Source organism: Muntiacus reevesi, chromosome 2 (genome assembly GCF_963930625.1).
Source record: "Muntiacus reevesi chromosome 2, mMunRee1.1, whole genome shotgun sequence".
Taxonomy (NCBI): domain Eukaryota; kingdom Metazoa; phylum Chordata; class Mammalia; order Artiodactyla; family Cervidae; genus Muntiacus; species Muntiacus reevesi.
In genome coordinates this window covers 145770201-145785919 of record NC_089250.1, presented here as the reverse complement: position 1 = coordinate 145785919, position 15719 = coordinate 145770201, and the positions used below count along the sequence as shown (strand labels likewise).

The 15719-nt window shown below is 50.9% G+C and overlaps 1 protein-coding gene across 3 annotated transcripts in view; it reads right to left on the bottom strand.

The window, feature by feature from the left end:
* SUFU (SUFU negative regulator of hedgehog signaling) overlaps positions 1–15719 on the bottom strand; it is a 106744-nt gene that overhangs the window by 13622 nt on the left and 77403 nt on the right. For all 3 annotated transcript variants that reach the window (XM_065923225.1, XM_065923227.1, XM_065923226.1), the window contains exons 9-10: positions 2751–2885; positions 1073–1211 (exon numbers count right to left, since the gene is read on the bottom strand). In XM_065923225.1, coding sequence (XP_065779297.1) covers positions 1073–1211; positions 2751–2885 — 274 coding nt within the window. The remainder of the gene's footprint in view (positions 1–1072; positions 1212–2750; positions 2886–15719) is intronic.

Below are 15719 nucleotides of genomic sequence, written 5' to 3'. Positions count from 1 at the left end.
CGGCTTCCATTTCTACCTCAGCTTAGTCTTGGGAGTTTGGTTGGTATCCTTTGTTTGCTGTTTGTTTTAATTAAGGGTTAGTATTTTGGTGGGAAGGGGGAGGGAGGAGCTGGCCTGAGGAGGAGACACACATGCACACAAACTAAAAGCATGCCTACATTAATGGCAAATACACTTCACCCACTCCCCAGACTGGCCTAAACCCACAGAACCAGCAAAATTATCTTTCCCTCGACTATAATCCCCCTGCCCACTGCTGCCCCCCACTGCCCAGGATACACCACAGACAAAGCAGAGTCATCTTTTACGTTAGGGTCAGACTCCCTTTCTGAGAGAGGTAAGGTGGCGTGTTCCTCCTCCCACACCCCCAACAGACAAAAAAGAATGTTGTCCCTCTACTACTTCTGGGAGTGGGCTGGACCAGGCCAAATACCCGTTAGAGACCTGGGCAGGGTGGGGATTGGAAGGAGGCCTGTGGCTGTCAGGTCTGGGCACCCTGTTTGGCAATGGTTTGAGGCTGTGCCCCACCAGAAGAGCAAAGGAAGGATAAAGTGTTCTGGAAAAAGCCAGCAGGTCTGCACTGAGAAGTTGGGTGTCCATCAGGAACACAGGAGAACCATTAGAGGAGAGGGGGCAGGCTCGATCTGCTGAGATCTGCCCATCACAGCCCATTCCCGGTCCAGGTTCAGATGCCCACTTTCTAGGTATTCTGGTGGGCTTCCCCAAATAGCGGAGAGTGGCTTCCACCCTCCCTCCCACCCTGCTGCACCCCTCATTTCCTGTACCTTGGTTTACCTGAGATGCAGAAAGTCTCACATCCCTCAAAACTGAATTTCCATGGCAAACAGAATTATCCACAGCCAGAGCCTGGAAAGTTACCGTTCCTGTCTTGGGGGACAGGGAGAGGCCAGGAAGTGCTCCTAGAGCTGGTGGGCTAGGTGGAAGCATCCACACACCCCATGGCATCTCACCACTGGCCCACAGGAAGGCACCTCCGGGAGCTTGCCAAGGGAAGAGACGGAGGTGGTGGGCTCAGGAAAGGAGGCAGGCAGAAGAGAAAGAGCCTTCTCACTTGTAACCAGGGTCCATGAGCTGCGTAAGGGTGCTCCTCGGTGGCAAAGGCGCCTTCTACTCCCGTGGAGACAAAGGTGATGGCCATGTCACCTGTGATACTTTTATATGTAAAGTGCCGTCCGTGCAGGAGCCTGCCCCTGGGGATGGGAACGTGAGACAGTGAGAGCGGGCCTGGCCGGGGTGGTCGGGGACTGCGGGGGCTACACTCCCGGGATGGGGTGCCTGGAAAATGCCCCTTCTGACTGACCACCTACCCACTAACAGGGGACTTAACCAAACACGTTCATCTCAACACCTCCCAAGAGAAGCCTCTCATGAGTTCTCTACTGGCATCCTTCCAAAGTGCTCAAGGCTGGCAGACACCAGAGCAGCGTTCAGAGGGGCTGCAAGGGGAGAGAGGTCCACCTCTTCCGTATCCTGGTGAGGAAACTGAGGCCAGAGGGGCCATGTGGTAATGTGCCCAAGGTCAGGCCCAGAGCTAAAAGGGGGACCGTGCACGGCTTTGTTTGGAGGGTGGGGATGAGCCCTAAACAAGCCCCTAAACAAATTTCCCATAGCCCTGGGCGATGGCACAGCACCCTCACAGCACAGCCCTGTGTCTGGTCCACCCACTTCCGGGCCTCTCGTGAGATTTAAATGGCTACCAAGTCCACAGCTTTAAAAAAAGCTGAAGCCAAGTAGGGTCACTCTGAGAGAGCCACAGAAGTTATTGTTAACCCCCAATCTGGAAATAACAGCTGGGGGAAGGGTGGGCAAGGGCAACTTGTGGGGGCAGAGATGCCAGTCAGCAAAGGAAGAAAAACCTGCTCCTGGCTTCCTCAGGCTGCCTCAGATTAACCCTTCACCAGCCTAAAGGCCCTGAGCCTGGGCCAGAGAGGGAGCTGGGGGAGGAAGTGGTTGGGGTCCGGGGGGGGTGTGGGAGTTGTATAGAGGCCCAGCCAGCCCCTGGTCACTCTGACCACTTGCTGTCTTTGCCCTGTGGGGCCAGGCTGGTTTCCACCCAAGCTCTTTCCCCAGGCTCTGGGACAGTAGGGACGGTCCCACAAAGTACACTCCCCATTTTCCCTGCCACTGCTGTCAGGGTTTACAGTTATCCTTGCTGTAAAATTGAGGGTGGAACCCCGGGGCTGAGTAGGAAGCCAGCTGCACAGGTTTTCCCAGAGCAGTGTCCTCACGCAGGGAGCTGCATTCTGGCCCTGGGGCTGGGTTTCTGGCACTGTGGATGGCAGCAGAAGGGACACAGTCTGGGTTTCTGAGTCCCTCAAGGAGTATGATGCGGGCCACAGGGTATAGAGAACTGAGTGTTTTGCATAGAAAAACAGCAAAGCAGGAGAAAACAGAGTCCCAGCCATTGTAGCCCCTGCCCTACGACCCCAGTGCTACCAGGGACCCTGCCACTGGGCTGGGGGGTGGCAGGGGGGGTCTGAGACATCCTAGGTTACTGGACTCTTGTAAGGAAGCAGGGCTGGGGGAACACTCCTCTGCACAAAGGAGAGCTCTTCAGTGCAGTGGGGGCTACTGGTGGGCTCGGGGGCCACAGGCCCGCCCACAGGCCCAGGCTGGAGCTGCCTGACTGACTCTCCTCCCCCCCAGGGTCCCAGACTCCGCCAAGGCATGCGGGGGCAAGCACAGGCCTGGTAGCTCCTTGAGGCCAAGCTGTGCACTGCGGCGCTCACCTGAGACAGAGAGGGATGAGGGCTCCTGACTCTTGGTTGAATTTCAGATGGACGCTCTCCAGTTGACGCGTGCGGATCAGCTCATGGGGAATAATGGCCGTGGAGCTGTCGCTTTCCAGGCTGTCTTTGCGGCTCCTGCGAGGCAAGCACAGGAACAGGTTCAGCACAAGGTGAAAACCACAGGGCAGAGCAGGACGGGCGGCTCCCAGGCTGGGCTCCTGTGCAATGACAAGGATGGTGACTGATGATAAAGATAACAACAGGCACCATTCACTCAGCCCGCATTTGCCAAGTGCCAGCTGCTGGGCGAGGCACCCCTTGCATGGTGGGCAAGGTGCCTCCGTGAGGTGGGCACGATTTTTACACCCCTTTAACAGATAAGGAGCCTGGGATCAAGAAAGTGATGTAACTTGTTCAGGTTGCACAGTGGGGACTGTGGACCTGGGATCTGGTCGCAGGTGGGTTCTGAAACCTCATCTTTGGCCAATACACTGTAGAAAAGCTATGTCACAGTGGCTCGTTCTTCCCTCAGATAACAGCAGGGGTCTCTGGGAGCCCTTCTGCTGCTGCCCCGGAGCCCCAGACCCCAAGTTCTCCAATGCTGGGATGCCGAGTGCCAGGAGACTCGGCTCTGAAAGCTTCCTTCCAGCTGACCCTGAAAAGGCTGTGACATCAGAGCAGGCTCAGAGCATGCACACTCCTGCTGGCGGCCCACAACTGCAGTGACATACACACCCTTCGTCCAACAGGAAATGACACAGACCTCACTGAAGGGGGGAGAGCAGGCTTGCGGGAGTCAGATCTGTGAGCCTGGCTGGGCAGCGGGACCAGCCGCCACCCTGGGCAATGAGGTCCCAGGAACATGGTACCAGATTCCTCCTGACTGTGGCTCCCACCACGGCACGTTGCCACTGCTGCCTCATGCCCCTTCCTATCCTGCTTCCCACCCACAGCTTGCTCCACATCTGGGCCACAGTGTCCCTTTGCAATCTAAGATTCACTCTTTCAAATTCAGCTGCCCCCAATGACGACCTCGCAAATCTGCCCCAGTCGGAAGTGAAGGTTACCCACTGATCTCATTCAAAAGACTAGATCCCAGTTTGGACTGTGAATTTCAAAATAATTACTCAGGTGTTCAATCAAAATACTGGGTGATGGGCTTCCCTGGTGGCGCAGTGGATAAGAAGCCACCTGCCAACGCAGAGGACATGGGTTCAATCCTTGGTTGGGAAAGATTCCACATGCCGAGGAGCAACTAGGCCCTAGTTGCCACAACAACTGAGCTGTCACACCACAACTATTGAAGTCCATGTGCCTAGAGCCTGTGCCGAGGAGCAACTAGGCAACTAGTTGCCACAACAACTGAGCTGTCACACCACAACTATTGAAGTCCATGTGCCTAGAGCCTGTGCTCTGCAACAAGAGAAGCCGCCACAATGAGAAACCAGTGCAATACAACTAGAGAGTAGCCCCAGCAACTAGAGAAAGCCTATGTGGAACAACAAAGAGCCGGCACAGCCAAAAATAAATAAATATAATAAATAAATACTGGGGGAGAAGTTTTAGTTATTTATCATTCAAGCGGCAGAAGCCACCCAGGATGTCTGGGTTTGATAACCTCCTTATACACTGGAGGGCTGAGCACTGCAGCCTGTGGCCCAAGAGGCACCCCAACACTCAAAGAGAGCACCTCCCCAGAGGGAGGAGGTGAGGTCAGCAGGCAGGATGGAGGGTGACATGGGGCAGCATGGGGCAGCTGAGGCAGCAACTTATAAGCCCAAGGTAACAGGGGCCATTCCCACCAGCTGCGTGGATCCATCCCCAGATGTGATTGCTGTTTCACAAAGTAGTCTCTTCCTCTGGGCTACCAAAGCCGATTCTGAGTTGCCCTTTGCCCTAGCACCTCCTTTGACAAGCCCTTTCAGGAGACCTGTGAAGAAGACAAAACACGCTGGCCAAGCAGGTCAGAATTTCAGGGCTGGAAGGAAACTCTGAGAGTGTTTAATCTACCTCTTTCCTTTAAGAAAAAGAGCCGGTAAAGCGTCCAAGGTCAGAGAGCTGGGCTGTGGCAGGCCAGCGTGGGAGCCTTGGACCTCTGACCAGCTCTCTTCCCCTGAAGCCCTGGCCACTACGCCTCCCTTTGGAGGAGGGCAACACCAAACACCAGCCTCGGGGCTTGGACAACAGCAGGACTCAGAAAAGGCAGCAGCCCTCTTTGGTGAGCCCTTATTCTGCTCCAGAGTAGGACCCTACACCAGGTAAATTTTTCTGTGGTTAACCCTTCTTGTACAGGTAAGGAAACTGTGGCTCAGATAGGCGAGGGGATAAGCTTACAGTCACAGAGTGAGTTTAAGAGGAAGAACCAGGGTGTGACTCTCACCATCACTTCCCTGTGTCACCTCTGAGACACAGCACCCACACCAGGCTCCCAGCCCAGCTGCCAGGTGGGGCTAGGCAGAGGGCCTCTCTGACACAGGCAAAAATGCGGATGAATAGCAACTGGGGGGTGGGGGCAGGGGGCTGGGAGAGCAGAATCAACAGCACACAGGGCTAGAGACGTCTCAAGCTGGAGGGAAAAATAAATTGTTGAAAGTCAGCTAAAGTCACCTTGGTAACTGCTACAACACACTCACCCGGAACGAGGACATCAAACCCAAGTGCAAACAGCTTTAAAGAAATGGAAAAGAACTTAATCATCTGAAGAATTAATGTGACAAGTGCCCACATTTACACCTCCCACCAACCTTCAATCATTTGAAAACGTACTTTAATCTTTAAAGAGAAAAAAAAATTGCAAAATGCTAGATCTGCAGTCCTGGAGCTTGGGTATTTCCGGCCTGCTGCTTCAATGGAAACAGGGCAGATACACACACACACACACACATGCAGGAGCCCAGCTTTTTGCTGATTTGTTTTTTCTGGACATCGATGCAGAAGCATGAATTATTTGTGTGGGCTGGGTGAGGTATTAAATCTGCAGCCGACACAGGTTTGCAATGTTTTGCACGGTTGTCAGCTTAATCTTAGTCATAAAAAAATAAGTAGTGTGCTCGCCAGCGTGGCCTAATTTTTCAGCTGGGCTGTTTTCTCCCTGAGTTCCTAGTGGAGGGGAAGGCAGAGCTTCGGGGTTGGAGGGGAGAACTGCTCCCAGGGAAGGCGTGGCGATCCGCAACCTCCAGGAGCTGCTGGGGAGATGGAGCCAGGTGATGAAGTATGCTCAGGGAAGCAGAGTGGCTAATAAACGTAGGTTTGGGGTTCGAGTCCCATATGACCTTGGGCAAATAACTTAACCTCTCTCTAAGCTTTACTATCTTCTTGATGGGAAGAATAATAATACCCTTTCCTTTACAAGGATTAAATGAGATGACCTAGGTGAAGCATCAAACAGTGCCTGGGATGTAGGGTACTCAAAATGTATCTGGAATGCATTGCCAGGATGTTAGCGGACTGCCTCTAGAAGTCTATCTGCTCCTCATGCAGGAATGTTGATAGCTTAATAGAGACTTATTTGCCTTTACCCTGGGCCCAGAATCCAAGTGCCTCTAGCCAAGTCAGTCCCCCTTTCTGAGCAAAGGTCCTTACCCCGGGCTTGGGAGGGGGACTTCTGAGATGGGGCAGCAGTCACTGTGGGCCCTGGTCAACCACTGGTATTCTGGGAAGGCCCAACTACAGGTCAACAAAATCCCTTGAGGCCTTTGTTCTGCTGAGGGACGTGCTGGCAGGGCTGCCTTCCTGCGCAATGAGCACAATAAGCCTTCCTGCAATTCTCATCCACTGGTCCTCAAGTGAGCCAGAAGTAGGTTAATTCATCCTCCATGACAGCCTTGTACATCCCCGAGGCTGCTCCCACAGCCCAACAAGAGTTTCTCTTCCAGGATTTGTTGCCCCAACTTTCAACGATATTCTTTGCTGTTGTTATTGTGGTTTTCAACTATATTCTTAAGATAAGGTCCTAAATCATCCATCCATCCAAGTAACTCTCCCTTGCATTCACTCTAGCTTGTCAAACCTTAGTGTCATGTCCAGGAGTGAAGTTGAGGTGCAATGTGTGGAAATAAATACAGGACGTGGTTTAACCAGCACAGATCACAGAGGGACTGTGAGCTTTCTTGCTTGGGATACTTTGTTTCTATTAAAACTGTCATCAAATTGTCTATTCTTTGTAACCTCATCATACTACCAACTTATACCACACTCCCTCTGTCAACAAATCCCCCTCAGGCTTTCTCCCATGGACTGAGCTTAAACCTCTTCTTCCCCTGCCTATGTGTACTCTAGATGATTTGGAGCTTACAGGACTCTGCTGTTACTCGGCTAGGGTTTCGAGCGGTCCAGATATTTCTGAAACCTGGCTCTGACACACATCATATTGGCATTTCCCCCAACTTCACATCACTGACAAAACTGATAAACTTGCCATCCATGTTCTCATCCCAGGCTTTGATTAAACAGTGAACAGGACAGGGCCAGGCAGACGGGCTGACAGACTGACATCATTACTCTTTGGGTATGCTCATCCAACCGATTATAATCAACCCAACCATTCCACCGCTACGTCCCTCACCCTCCTGGATATTCTGTAGACATTTCTGTGTCTTGCCAACAACGATGTCAGAAGATACTCTCCAAATGTCTTGCTCACCCCCACCTATATGAGGTCTATAGCACTTCCTTTATCTACCAGGTAGAAATAGGTTAAGTGTCTCTAAAAAGGCACTGAGGAAGGTCTGGCAGGCCTGACTCTCTGTGAAAGCAGGCCTCACTGTTTTTCCTTAGGGAGTGTTCACAGCCTACTCACTGAACAATCTAGCCCAGAGTTTTCCCTGTGAGTTGACACCAAGCTCGCTAGTCTAGAGAGTGAAAGATGCTTTTCGCATCTTGGAACTTCGGAGTGCTTTCAGTCTGCCAACACCTCTCTCCCATTCCCTCAGAGATTACTGACACCAGCTTCCTGAATCTCATCTGCCAATTGGACTGGTATTCTGGGGTGCAATACATGTGGACCAGGAGACTGGAAATCATGGCTTCAATCCTCTTTTATCAATGCCTGTGTAATTCTTCCTAGTCTGATAACCATTCTATTTGAGATGGAAGCTAACAGAACTAGAGTAAATTTTTGCTGCCTCTTTGTCTCTGATTAACATTGGTCTGTCCAAACAACAGGACCTAGGTTTTCTTCTTGTTGTTCCAAACAGAAGTATAAAAAATAGTCCTTTTTGTTGATCATAGCACTTTTTTGCAAGACTTAGCTCTTCTTGACCTAAGAAAAGTTTCAGCTTTTCTTGACTCTGTTCCTTAAAGTTGGTGTTGGTCTAACATACTTCTTCTAGCTTTTGTTCAAATTCTTCAAAAATATTCTGAGTTACGTAAAGACTTCTCTACATATCTATACTGGTCCCCAGAGATATTACACCTCCTTTCAGTTTTCAGGGGACTATCCATAATAATAATAATAAGAGATACCAACTATGAAGTCATTTCCTACTCCAGAGGATCTTCCAGACCCAGGTCTAGAACTCATGTCTCCTGCGCCTCCTGCATTGGCAGGCGGATTCTTTACCATTGCACTACCTGGGAAGCCCAAATATGAAGCCAGGTCCTATGCTAAACCCTGTATATATTTGTTCCTTTCATTTCTATAACAACCCTATTGTTGTTGTTTAGTCACTAAGTCATGTCTGACTCTTTGTGACCCCATGGACTGCAGCACACCAGCATTCCCTGTCCTTCACTATCTCCCAGAGTTTGCTCAAACTCATGTCCATAGATTTGGTGATGCCATCCAACCATCTCATCCTCTGTCACCCCCTTCTCCTCCTGCCCTCAGTCCTTCCCAGCATCAGGACCACAATAACAGAAAACTAGTCAAAATGACCACATGGATCACAGTCTCGCATAACTCAATGAAGCTATAAGCCAAGCCGTGCAGGGCCACCCAAGATGGACAGGTCACGATGGAGAGTTCTGACAAAACGTGGTCCACTAGAGAAGGGAATGGCAAACCACTTCAGCATTCTTGCCTTGAGAACCCCATGAACGGTATAACAACCTTATAAATAGGTATTATTTTTCCCATTTTACAGATGAAGAAACTGAAACTCAGATACTTAAATAACTAGACCCAAATAGCACAATGAGGCAATAAAGGGCTGAGACAAAACCCCTAGGTCTTCCTGATGCCAGCAAACATGTAACCACAATATTTCTTCTTAAGAGCCTCCCATCTGTTTGAGTGGTCTTTCCTTTCTGGGGTTTCCAAGGCCACGAAGACACATCTATTTTTTCCCCTGAACTCTTAAAAAGAATTGCTTCCTAGAAGCCACAGCAGGGCTTCCCAAAGGGTATTCGATGGAATTTTAATTTAAGACACACTTTTAGAAAAGCAGATGTGGCAAGGGCTGGATGCAGCACACTGCAACTTTGATGAGAGATTCATAAAATGTTGGCATTTCGAGGACTCTGAGGAGGACTATGGAGGGCAAACAAACCAGTTTCACTTTATGTAAGCCAGTATCTTCCAAGCTTAGCCACAGAAACCCCTTGTCACTTAATCCCCAACAAAGCCTCTTACAAGGTTGTAGGGACCCGCCCTCTGGGGACCACTGACCAAGCAGTGTTCTGATAGGGCCCAGGGTTTTCCCTCCTAAACCCTGCTCTGCCTAAGCACTTGGTCCCAAGGACCTGTCATGCCTATGGCATCAGCCTCCCTGCCAGTCAGATGCACAGCGAGGCACTCCATCAGCTCCTTCACCCACGGCAAGACGCTCTCAAGAGGCCTGTCAGACCATTATACAACGCTCACCTTGAGCTCTCGGCCTGATGCTGGGGACGTTAAAGTTCCTGAGTGACCAGGGATTACCTTAGTGCGAATTCTGTGATTTTTACCTGGAACATGTCATTCTTTTCACTACACAGGGTAAGCTGTAACAGCTCCTACAATATCACTTCTTTGACTTTCCTCAATACCTCTAACATACTTTCCACTTCCCGTTATTCCCTTTTTAGGCTATACCCATTGACTTCCTGCTACGGAAGATGAGCTTTTAGCTCCCTTTCATCTCACACTCCCTCCTTCCCAAGATAATTGTACTGTAAGTTTGTTTGGATCAGTATTAAGTGTTTACGTTATTATACAATACTAATGCTATTTACACCTGAACTTCCCTGGTAGTTCAGCTGGTAAACAATCCACCTGCAAAGTGGGAGACCTCAGTTCTGTCCCTGGGTTGGGAAGATCCCTTGGAGAAGGGAACAGCTACTCACTCCAGTATTCTTGCTTGAAAAAGTCCATGGACAGAGAAGTCTGGCAGGCTACAGTCCATGGGGTCGAAAAGAGTCAGACAAGACTGAGTGACTTTCACTTTCACTTCACTTTCATGTAGTATATACTATGATTACTTTTCCTTTTTAGTGTAATTTTCTATTTTCCCTGTATTTAATAACTATTGTTTTCTATGAATTTCAATAAATCAATCCTAAACTAACTACCAATGGCCTGCAGATTGTCCCAAGACTTTCAAATAGAGCAAATATTTATCAATTTTATCTTCTTAAAGACATTTCTCCAGAGGATCCCTCCAAATGACTCTAGTCTGAACTCACTGCCCTCCATTCATGCCACACAGGTGTCCTCATGGGATCATCCTTCACCTTCACGCTTGCGATTCCTCTCCCCGCTTTCTCATATGGGATCCCGTTTCTTGTTTACCGAGTATTTTCTTCACTCATTTCGATGGAACATATCCTCTAGCAGATTTCACTTTATTTTTTAGTATGCTTCTCTCTGATCTGTTACCTTCAGGAGTTTGCAGGCAAACTAACACCAGCTTTACTCTGTGCACTGGTTTGGAGACTTTTGTGGCCTTCTTTCCAGTTATTTTTTTCCTGAGGAGGGGCAGACATCTCCTCTACTTTTATCCTCTTTTACAGGCAGCACCTAGTTGTGATGAGGCGTGGATCTGGATTCAAAAAACCCAAAGTTCAAATTTTGGCTCTGAACCTTCTTAATCTTGGTTCATTGACCCAGGATAAGTTATAAAATCTAGCTAAGCCTCTGTGTTCTAGTTTGTAAAATGGGGACAGAAGTAATCCACAATACAGGGCCTGGCACATGGTGATACTTAGCGAAAATGCCTGCTTGGCCACAGAACCTGTCCAGCTCAGGATCCTTCCTGTATTGGGAACACTGAGCAATGGTTTACGGGATGGCTCAGAGGCACGCCTCAGTAATTCAGCAACTGATCTAAACCTTCCCATTTATTTCTTTTTTACCACCTGTCTATATAACACATTCTATATTTACACTTCCCACTGTATAAGGGGACTTTTTATGTATCCTAACATGCTTTCTCCTTCCAACGTCAGGAGAGACTCCTTGTTTCTAGTACTGCACAGATCGCAGTACATGCTCTGGTCACCCTACCCACGTGTCACAGGTTGACAGAACCGTAGCCATGTTCCCTCTCCACTCTGCTCTCAACAGATTGCAAAGTCTTAATTTTTCCATTTTAGCCTAAGGGTGTTGGTCATATTCTATCAATGGCAGCAAGTGTGGAAAGGAGAGGAGCCCAACCACTGCGACTCCTTTTAGCCACAATCCCAGTTCTGTGACAGTGATGACGTCTGCCCTGGCTACACGACTTGGGGCCTTCTCCTTGGGGACGCCGGGGAACAGGAACCAGGGCACCCGGGTTGGCAACGATTCAGAAGTGAAGTGGGTTTGGCCTGCTGAGCCCAGTCCAACCTCTGGCTTCTGCCCACTAGCCTGGGAGATTGTTCCTTTTGCTTTCAGATTGCTGACGAAAGCGCTGAACTTTGCAGAGAAAGAAGCACTTGCAGGTCTCCCTTCAGGGCAGGACTGGGACAGCGTGTGGGTGGGAGCAAGGGCCCCAGCTTACCTCCGCAGTTACTGTTACCGCTGAGTTCAGACAAATTCTCTGATGAGGATGACACAAGAGGTAAAAGGCCTTAAAAAGGCATTGGTAAACACCAACAACCAAATGACAAAATGCAGTATTTTCACTGTGAACATCCCAAGGAGAAAAATGTGATGATAGAATAGTGGGATGGAGTGTGGGTGAAGAAAACAGAGTGAGGAAGGATTGTATTAAGGTTGGTGGATCCCTTCATCAACTACTAATTCCTCTGGGCACGAGGGACCTCCACCCTGCAGCTGCGTGGTCTGACTTGGGTGGGGGACGAGGACCCCTGCTCTCCTGAATGAGCCAGCTCCAGTCAGAGCCCTTGGCTTTCTGCTTCCTGAGACACTGAGTCACTTCCTCTCTCCAGCTCTCACCTTTGAGCCTTCCTTTCCCCTTCCCTGGAGAAGTGACTCACTGCTCAAGTGTTGGGTGACACTGAGGATCAAGGATGGGTGATAAAAATACTCCTGATTGTGCAACTCAAGGAGGAGGAGATGTAGTGTGGACTGAGAATTTCAACGTGCTGGCCATGAACTCTGAGGCTGGGGCATTAACAATGGCCACAGCTTCACCTCTTTGGGGAAGTGGACAGAGAATGGAGTTCAAACAGAAATTCACCCGGGCAGGACCGCTTTGGAGCCCTCATTCTGCCCTTTCAAATGTGTATTTCTGAGAAGGGCATGTAAAGGCAGGCGCTCAGCAAGACAACAGTGGATCACAGGAGCCTGGGCCCTTCCCCTCGTCAGCCCTGTGGGGCCTGGCAGGGGCCCTGAGAACAGGGCTGTTTCTTTTTCTTTTGGGCTTTCTCGCCAGTGAAAACAACCGTACTTCCCCAGGGTGGGAGGGGTGAAGGGAGCCAACGTGACACATGGGCTCCTGGCGGGCCACTGTGCTGATATGATGGAGCCCCCGGAGCAAGGCTATCCAGGCTTGCCCTGTGTGTGGGAAGTGACGGCAACAGCCCAGCTGTTTTCCCAGATGGAAACTCACCTTCCTTCACCCAATTCACTGGATGCAAACGAGATATTGTCTTCTTCTAATTAATCTTCATGGGCCTCATAGGCTGAACAAAACAAAACACATGCGTGCTAAGTCGCTTCAGTCATGTCTGACTCTTTGCGACCCTATGAACTGTAGCCCACCAGGCTCCTCTGCCATGGGATTCTCCAGGCAAGAATACTGGAGTGGGTTGCCATTTCCTTCTCCAGGGGATCTTCCCAACCCAGGGATCAAACCTGTGTCTCTTACATCTCCTGCATTGGCATTGGTAGGCAGGTTCTTTACCACTAGCGCCACCTGGGAAGCCTGAAAACAAAACACAGTTTTCTTTAAAGAATGACTCCTTGGCTAGGTCACAAGCTCTTCAAGATGGGACTGAGGCAGTAGGGACCCCCTCTTCAAACGGCCAAACAAATGGGAGCAGAGACACTCATTAAAGTGGAGAGAAATGTACATTGTGTTCTGGTGCATGTTGGGGGGAAGGTACAGCTGACAATGCCATGACGGAAGAAATCATGCTACAAAACTTTAATTTTCCAGAAAGTTAAGGCAACAAGAAAAAAAGCCTTAAGTGCTGCTGGTGCAATTCCAGAAGACTGAAAGAGCTCAGTGATGATGGTTAGTGTACTTTTTAAAGGTACCTCACCACAAAGGGTTTCTCCTACAGCCAGGAACCTTCCCTACCAACACATGTGCACACACACCCAGGAGCCCTGCCCCTCTTTGCGGGGGGGTGGGGTGGGGTGGGGGGGTTGTTATGTGATCCAGAGAGCTCCCTAGAGGCTCCCCAGCCTCGGTCAGTGAGTCACTGCAGAGGGAAAAGGAGGAGGGCTGGTACACCGAGGCAGCTTCCCAGCACTGGAGCAAGCATACAGAGAGGCAAGCCTCGCCACGCAGTACACCTGACCACACTCATCTCCCAGTCCCTGTGCGGAGGCTGGGGAGCACAGGCCGGGCTCCATACCACAGTCCACGTCTAAGCCAGCCACTTCAGACACGGGATGCCAGTGACTTTTCCCCCATTGACTCAGGTCCTTACAAATACTGGCAGGCACAGTGCCTAAGCTGGGCTCCCCTCAGTGGCACAGAGGAGTTGCTTCCCAAACTCACGCGGGCGGGCAGTGGGAAGGGAGGCGCCAGCAAGCCGAAGGAGGCTTTTCTCAACTGATCATCTTGGGAAAAGCCAGATACAAATTTCACGGCTGGAATGCAGGGGTTGTGAAACGCTGGAAGAAGCCCCAAAGAGGGCCAAGGGCTCCCCTTCTGGGAAGGCGGTGGGAGGAGGGCTGGCAGGGGCGAGTGGGAGAGGAGCAGGTTACCCAGAGGGGCCTGCCTTTCTGGGAAGCAGGAAGTGAGGCCTCAAGAAAAGAAAGAAATCCCCTAGCCCTGAAGTGGTGGAGGGGCCAGAGGTATGGCTGATTTTGTTTCTGAACATGAGGGCAACAAGGCTTCGTGTCAAGAAGGAACTGTGATATAAACAAGCCAATTATGACACATCTCGTTATCTCAGGGATTTGGAAGCACTGAGGCTGGCAGCATGTCCTCCTCGAGTTAAATACAAACAGTAAGCTTCTAACTCAGGGCTTCAGCCTGGACCTTGACCTCAAGGGAGAGGTTTTTATTCATGCTCCAACTCGTGAGAAGGGGTCAGCCTGGGAGGGGGAGAGACAGGTCTGGGGTGTCCCTCACGTGGGCCCTGAGCGTGGCGTGAGGAGTTAACACCGTGTTAACGGCTGAGGGACAGCCCTAAGCACCACCCTTTCCTCACCAAGTCACTTATTAGCCTCTCTGTACCTCAGCGTCCTCACCTAGCAAAGGGGGATAACAATATTATCTACTTCACAGAGTGACCACGAGGGTGGTATTAATACAAAGCCCTCAGAACATGACCCGGCACACGCGCTTTACCAGTAGTGCTGGCAGCTACTGAGATGGGAAAGAGCGAGCGTCCGAGACCCCCAGGCAGGCCAGAGCCCCGCTGCTCATGGCCAGGCTCCACGGGCTCTTCTGCTCCTCCGCTCTATCTCCACAGCCTCCTCAAACCACGTTCGGCCCTGTGAGGACCACGCCTCGGGGTCCCCGCCCAGAAAGCCTGACTAAGGAAAAACTGGACGCAAAGACACAACACAGCCCATGCCCACTGTGGCCCCGAGGAGAGGGGAGCAAACACTGGTGCCAGCACATTCTGGGTCAGCTTTCTCAGTCGCAATCCAGGCGGTTTATCTGAAATGGGGTCAGCTCCCAGGGTGGGCAGCACAGATATTACACTCGTGCTTGCTGATGTGAATGGAGTCCACCGCCACTGATCCTGAGATAACAGGGAGCTGGAGACTGGGGGGCAGGGGGTGGTGTTGGAAAATGTTCTTGGGAAAGGAGGAGGAACCAGTTCTCAAACAAATGCTAGCAGATTGGTAAGGTCACCGATGACCTCAGAGGAGACAGTGCTGATTCCCTTCTGACTGCGATACCAGCGCCTTAGAGATGCGACTGGGTCCCTGAGCTGCGGAGCGGGGCGAGGAGCCCAGAGGGTTGCACCTCTGCTCTTCTCTCTCCCACCTCTCTGCAGCTCAGCCAATTCAGGCCAGAGTGGGTGCTGCAGCTCTACCTTGTCTGCAGACGGCCCGTGGACCAGGTCCGGTCCCCACTGCCCAGCGGACTGAGTCTGAGCTAGATGTGAGCATCCAAGAATCTTGAGCCCCTTTTGCTGGGGCTGCAGCAGCTGGAAGTATGCCCAAGACAGGGCATGAGAGCTCAGGCTTGTTCCAGGTCTACAACAGGGGCAATCGGGGTACCTCCACACGAGTCCCTTCCCTTCTGCCCAGAAACCTAGACTTTAAGAGGTAAGGGGCCATCTGAACTAAGACCGTCTACAAGTTACGGGGCAATCTGTTTGAGACTTTAAGCCTTCAAGTACTTCCCAACCTCCCACCAGTGCCAACAGGGCCCAGAGGAAGAGGCCCAGCTCAGGGCATGGGAAGAAGTATGGCCCTGGGATGGGAGCCAGACTCCCAGGTGGAGAGTTTCCAGATGCCCCACAACTCCGCCTGGC